This window comes from Arachis duranensis, chromosome 8, assembly GCF_000817695.3.
Source record: "Arachis duranensis cultivar V14167 chromosome 8, aradu.V14167.gnm2.J7QH, whole genome shotgun sequence".
NCBI classification, from domain to species: Eukaryota; Viridiplantae; Streptophyta; class Magnoliopsida; order Fabales; family Fabaceae; genus Arachis; species Arachis duranensis.
Window position 1 is genome coordinate 16,009,313 of NC_029779.3, and position 5,761 is coordinate 16,015,073.

At 35.8% G+C, this 5,761-nt stretch overlaps 1 protein-coding gene across 1 annotated transcript; it reads right to left on the reverse strand.

The window, feature by feature from the left end:
• Positions 1-280: 280 nt before the first annotated feature.
• Positions 281-5,629, reverse strand: LOC107461045 (ATP-dependent 6-phosphofructokinase 6). The gene is made up of 13 exons (XM_016079496.3): positions 5,181-5,629; positions 5,041-5,087; positions 4,875-4,914; positions 4,619-4,681; positions 4,365-4,502; positions 3,985-4,143; positions 3,823-3,876; positions 2,999-3,067; positions 2,734-2,863; positions 2,320-2,588; positions 1,368-1,416; positions 1,073-1,227; positions 281-801 (listed from the first exon to the last, which is right to left on the reverse strand). Exons 1-13 carry the CDS (start codon positions 5,277-5,279, stop codon positions 529-531), a joined length of 1,545 nt encoding a protein of 514 aa, XP_015934982.1. The 5' UTR covers positions 5,280-5,629; the 3' UTR covers positions 281-528.
• Between the last annotated feature and the right edge of the window lie 132 nt (positions 5,630-5,761).

The window sequence follows — 5,761 nt, forward strand, 5'->3', positions numbered from 1 at the left end:
AAGTTTAATATTATCCCATTATTAAATTTGACATTTCTGTATGTAAGTAAAATTGAGCCACTAATGATCACTAGTGTAAAAAAATTTTCATTAATTATTCGAGTCAAATTTAATAATAGGACAACATTAAATCCATTTAATTTTTTTTGGAATTGGAATAAGAGGTTTAAATGTTAAGAACCAAATTAGAATTTAACTAAAACATTAAAAACCAAATTAGTACTTTACCCTACTAATTTTGATAAAACTCAATTAGCAAACAGTTTTCAACAATACTACCTGATAAACTAGTCCCTTGATAAACCTCATTTCCAGAACAAATAGTTATATGTCATGGTTATTATTCCCTGGGATATTTAGTAACAGAAACATCTACGTACTAAGTAGGTGCTGTAGAGTGATCTTGATACAAGGGCTTTCCAACTTGCAACACATGGAAATGGTCACAAATGTAAAATCCCCTCTGCTATCCGCTTAGTTCAAACTGGTGCCACCAAATACAAAAAATTAAGGGGTTGGCATGAGATTTTATGCCTTGTTACTACTGACAACATGGTTTTCTGAATTTTGTCCAACTTTAGAATTGTCCACTCCGAGGATCTGAGTGGGAGGTTTCTCTGCTTTCTTGACTTCAACATCTTTGCAATTTTTCCCTTCTGACAACCGAGTAGGATGCTGTTCCGTTTTCTTGGTTTTGTCCACGTCTTTGGGGTTTATAAAGCTTGGCTGGTTGGTCGAAGAAAGAAGTCTTGCCCACATCCTATCGGTAATCACAACCTGGTTCTGCCTCTCAATGATTCTCTGTGTATCAAAATTTTTAACATTCATCCACAAAAGTCAGAATTATTGTATAGCAGGAAAACACAAACTATCACTTAAAAATTGAAGTAATAGAATGCAAATGTTCACCCCACAAATTTGTTCTGTGTACAACAGTAAATCATTCTTGGTTCTCAACAATATTAGCATATACAAATACCTATGCCTTCATTTTTTACATGCAGGTAGTAGAAGAATGCTAAGTTATAAAACAATTCAGAACCTGTGTAGGTATATGGAGTAAGTAACTTACTTGGAATGGAATATAAGTTTGTCTTCCATTGACAAGCCCACTTGTGTATCCAGTAAACCCAGCCATTGCTCCATGAACTGCACTCTGAGCAAGAAGCGTACAGTAGACATTGTCTGATGCATTACTTGGAACTGCACGTATCATGTAAGTGGGATCTGACATATAAAACAGTTAAGAACTCAAATATATTGTGGCCAAATTTAAAAGATGATATCTATATTCCCAAACCAAAATGGTTGACAAAATAAGAAACAAATAAAGCAAAAGGGCAAGGGATGAAGTTGGATAAACTTACCTATATATTTAAGAGTGATAGCCATCTTATTTTTCCTGGCAAAATGATCCTATTATAGAAGAACAAACATCTACTAAGAGGGAGAAATTTGCATAAACTGAATAGTCTAGTAAGAAAGACATTCAACAGAGATAGGTAAGAAAGTTAAAAGGTTAGACAATATTCAAATCCAAGCAAACACGCACAAACCATCTAGTATAAAGTCAAGCCATGCTGGTAAACTGGGTGCGCTTTTGAAATTGCATCTGCCATTTTCATTTTCCTATTATCTTCATGCAATGCGCACTTAGTTAGCAGATAGATTAAATTATTAGAAAAAATGATGATTTTTTGTTAAAAAGAAAAAATAGGTGAGAAGGAAAGAATACGGAATATGATGAAGGTTCCCATTGAGAAACCCAAATAATAAACCAAGATCCTGAGATAACCCATGCAACAGTGCATGGCATATAACAAGTTAACAACACTAGCATTATGTTAATTAAATTACCAAAGGTTCCAATTAGCACTTAATTAGTTAGCATTATGTAGTGTAAACAATTACATATTACACAAGATGTCCAATTGTGGCGTCGAAGAAAAAGCACCAACAACTATGACACTAGCAATCCGTGACTAACATCCCAATACCATGATATATAGTTGGGATAATATGTGCTTAACCACTGCCAGTGATTAGGTTAGGTTATGACCTTATGGATAGAGATTAGCTTAGATATGGCCTTATGTGACTGAAGCAGGTCTCATGAAAGCCCCAGTCAAATCAAATGAATCTTTGTCTATATAATAATGATAATAGCTACTAGTGTAACTAGTAAAAGCTCACAGAGCATGTAACTCTTCAATTCTTAAGGGGATACAGACAAATAAATGACCGAAAGTATTCTACTATACATTTCTCAGGGGGCAAAAAATTAGTTTCAAAGATTTTTCATATGAACAAGTAAATTACCTTGATCCTTTGGGATATCCATAGACCAACGTCTTGAAGTAGCTTGTTTCCAGAAGCATCTTTTGCATTCATGGCTTGAGCATTTTCCTCTGTAAGAAGATCTTGACCAGCCCCCTCTGCTATAACTATAACCATATGACCGTTTTCTTTTAGCCTCTTCTCAATAAATTCAAACAGCCCACCATTTCCTTCAAGGAAGAAGGGTGACTCTGGAATCAGGCAACAGTCCACGTCTCTACTAGCAAGAGTAGCATACATTGCAATAAAACCTGCAATGTAAGAAATAAATAAACAAATAAATAATAACAAATAAGCCTGTTAAAGGAAACATCATAGTCATAACTTGCATCAAGTCAAACCCAAGATTTTAAATAATTTTATCAGAGGCTTGAAAGACATGTGAGGTGTACTTACCACTATAGCGCCCCATAAGCTTTACAATGCCAATGCCATTCTCAACACTTTCAGCTTCAACGTGTGCTGCATTAATGGCACGTTGAGCCTCCTCAACCGCAGTATCAAAACCAAATGACTTGTCAATGACCTGCAGAAAAGCAAGAAAATCCACATTATAAATCTCTTCAAAGTTCAAACATAACATAGGTAAGTGACTATTTAGATAAACTGTAAATGGTAAGAGTTCAGCGAGAAAATTTATGGGATTGTGATCAAGCATTACCGGGATGTCATTGTCTATGGTTTTAGGAATCCCAACTACTGCTACTTTCAGCCCTCTCCGTCTAATTTCCTGTGCAATGACTAAAATCAATTTAGAATGCCAGCTTAATATATCAATGGACGCCAAGAATGTTGATGATCCACCATGCAGATGCGAAATTCAATCAATTTATTTTCAGTTTCCAGAACAGCCATATGCTCCAAACTTGTTCCAATTGAAATTACCATAAAGCTTGATTTAACCCACGAAAGCAGTATTACACCATAAAAATTACAGTCTTGGAATATAACTAAACTGATGTGTTTCATTGCCGTGATTACCTACTGAAAAAAATAACTACTATATTACTACCCTCTGTTTTCGTTGGGTCTTGAAAACTCGAGGCATGAATGTGAAACTTGACAGTGATCTAGTTATACCTAAATATAATGTTTGAATTGATTTTATTTGTACTCTGTACTGTAAAAAATGAGAGTTTATGTAATGTTTATTTACTGAGATATGGCCAAAAAGGAAAGGAGGCCCCAATTGGTCTAGATTTTATTGAAACAAAAGCAGGCAGTTTCACATATAAACATTTATCACACTTATTCTTAGAATGTTTGGAATTGCTTGAGATAATTCCTCTCATCCCTTATGAATTTGTAGTCTAGGATTACCAATCAACAATAACCAACATAAAGAAACAAACCATGCACACATTGGGCCTATAGCAGTCATGAACTTAACATGAATATTTGAGTGAAATGAAATTCCCTTTTATTTCTCTTATTAGAGAGCAAAGGTAGGAACATTTTATCATGTAAACATCTGAATCACTATACCTCATAAATCACAGCTGCTCCTCTCTGTGTTCCATCACCTCCAATAACATAAACCTACAACCATACCCAAACAATGAAACCAAGGCAGTGACAATACCTCCAATAAAGGGTATTCCTGGAAGTATATTTATGACCCATTAATACAATTGACACATAGGAAACCTGATTTATTCCACGATCCTGGATGCTGTCAACTATCTTGTTAGTATCATGCCCTCCTCGTGATGTCCCAAGAAACGTACCCCCACGTTTATGGATATCATTGACCACCTTAGGTGTTAAGGTAACGGTGTTTTTTGAATAAAATCCTCTATAACCACCCTGCATAGCATTGGATACAATTTAGTGGTGCAAACAATGAAGTACAGTAACTTAAGTTAAAATTGATTTCAGGGAATGCAATAGAGAGTTCAGTTGAACTTGCATCAATAGGATATTTTCCATATGAGCTTTCTTTGCCAACACAAATCATATGCTATACAATATAACGGAACCACAGATAATCAATCAAACATGAATTAACAGAGAAAGTATCCACTCACATCTATGCCAATAACACTGTTGACACCGTACATGTAAGAAAGGCCACAGACAATTTCCCTGATGACGGTGTTGAGGCCAGGGCACAGACCACCACAAGTAACAATGCATGCCCGCACATCATCCGATTTAAAATACACCTAATCATCATATTCATTAGGAAACCGTTAGTCAAAGCAAAATTTTCATTGCTTCTAATTCATTCATTAACAAAAAGTAGATAAATATATGTAGAGATTAAAGAAAAAAATTTAACCTTTTGTCGAGGCCCTGCACGTCGAAAATGCACACCCCTGGGACTATCCTTGTGAACAACAACCTACAGTAAGATGTACCAAAGGCCTTAAATACGATTGCAGCTTGTTAACGCCGTTGAATACGAAACAAATGCATTGCTTTTTATCATTTTAACTTATGTANNNNAGTTAAGTGGAGAAAAAAAAAACTGCACAGTGGATGAAGAAAACGAACAAACAGCTAGAATGCAATGATTTCAGAGATGTAAATTGAACCTTCTGAGGAACGGTATCGTCCACGTGCACGAAATATTGCCTAATCAACACAAAAACACAAAGAGAATCAATACTTCAAGCATAACACACATTGCAATCTCAGATCACACGACTATACAAAAATAAAAATTAAAAAAATGAAAAGAAAAACTAGATTCACACTCACTTCACAACTGAGTAAGCTGGATTCGACCGCAACGGATTCGGATATGTCTGCAAAAAAAATAGAAAAAATAAAAAATCATAATCATCAACTGTAACTTGAGAGAGAGAGAGAGAGAGAGAGAGAGAGAGAGAGAGATGTACAGGAAGATTGGGAATGTAGTCGGATAAGTGAGGAACGTCTTCGAGTATATAACCAGCTTCGCCATGAACGATCTTCATATTGGCATCACTAGAAGCCATTGCTACCTTCTTCACTGGGATTCCTTCAATACTTTCCCTCTTTTTTCTTTTCGTTAACGCTCAGATTCTTACGGAGAGATTTTGAGAGTAAGAGACGAGAAACAAAAATATCAAAACGACGAAGAAATATAAAGGAGGAGACAGAGAGTGGAACGAATTGAAACGAGTGGGACTAGCGATAACTTGTTGCGGCGATACGCTCCTAGAATATTGACGCAGACAGATGGAGCTGGATCTGGGCCGTTGGTTGTGGAGATGGACGGTAGATATTGGATCACTTTTGTTATGCAGAAGCTTCGCCAGCAGGGACGATGCGGTGGTCTTGGAAAACCAGTGGCGCGGTTTTACTGGTTAATGTTCTTATGTACCGTCAAACGTCAATCCGTTATGCCACCCCGGTTTACAATATTCTTCATATTTTAATTGAAAAAATGACAAATAAATTTTTTTATAGTGAAAACAAATAATTTATCGAGTAATTA

Excerpts from the sequence above, each read along its gene's own strand:
- LOC107461045 (XM_016079496.3), bottom strand. The coding sequence starts at position 5,279 with ATGGCTTCTAGTGATGCCAATATGAAGATCGTTCATGGCGAAGCTGGT. Across the intron at positions 4,144-4,364 it reads ACAGTGTTATTGGCATAGAT|GGTGGTTATAGAGGATTTTA; the intron begins GTGAGTGGATAC and ends AATGCTATGCAG. Across the intron at positions 2,864-2,998 it reads CCATAGACAATGACATCCCG|GTCATTGACAAGTCATTTGG; the intron begins GTAATGCTTGAT and ends GCTTTTCTGCAG.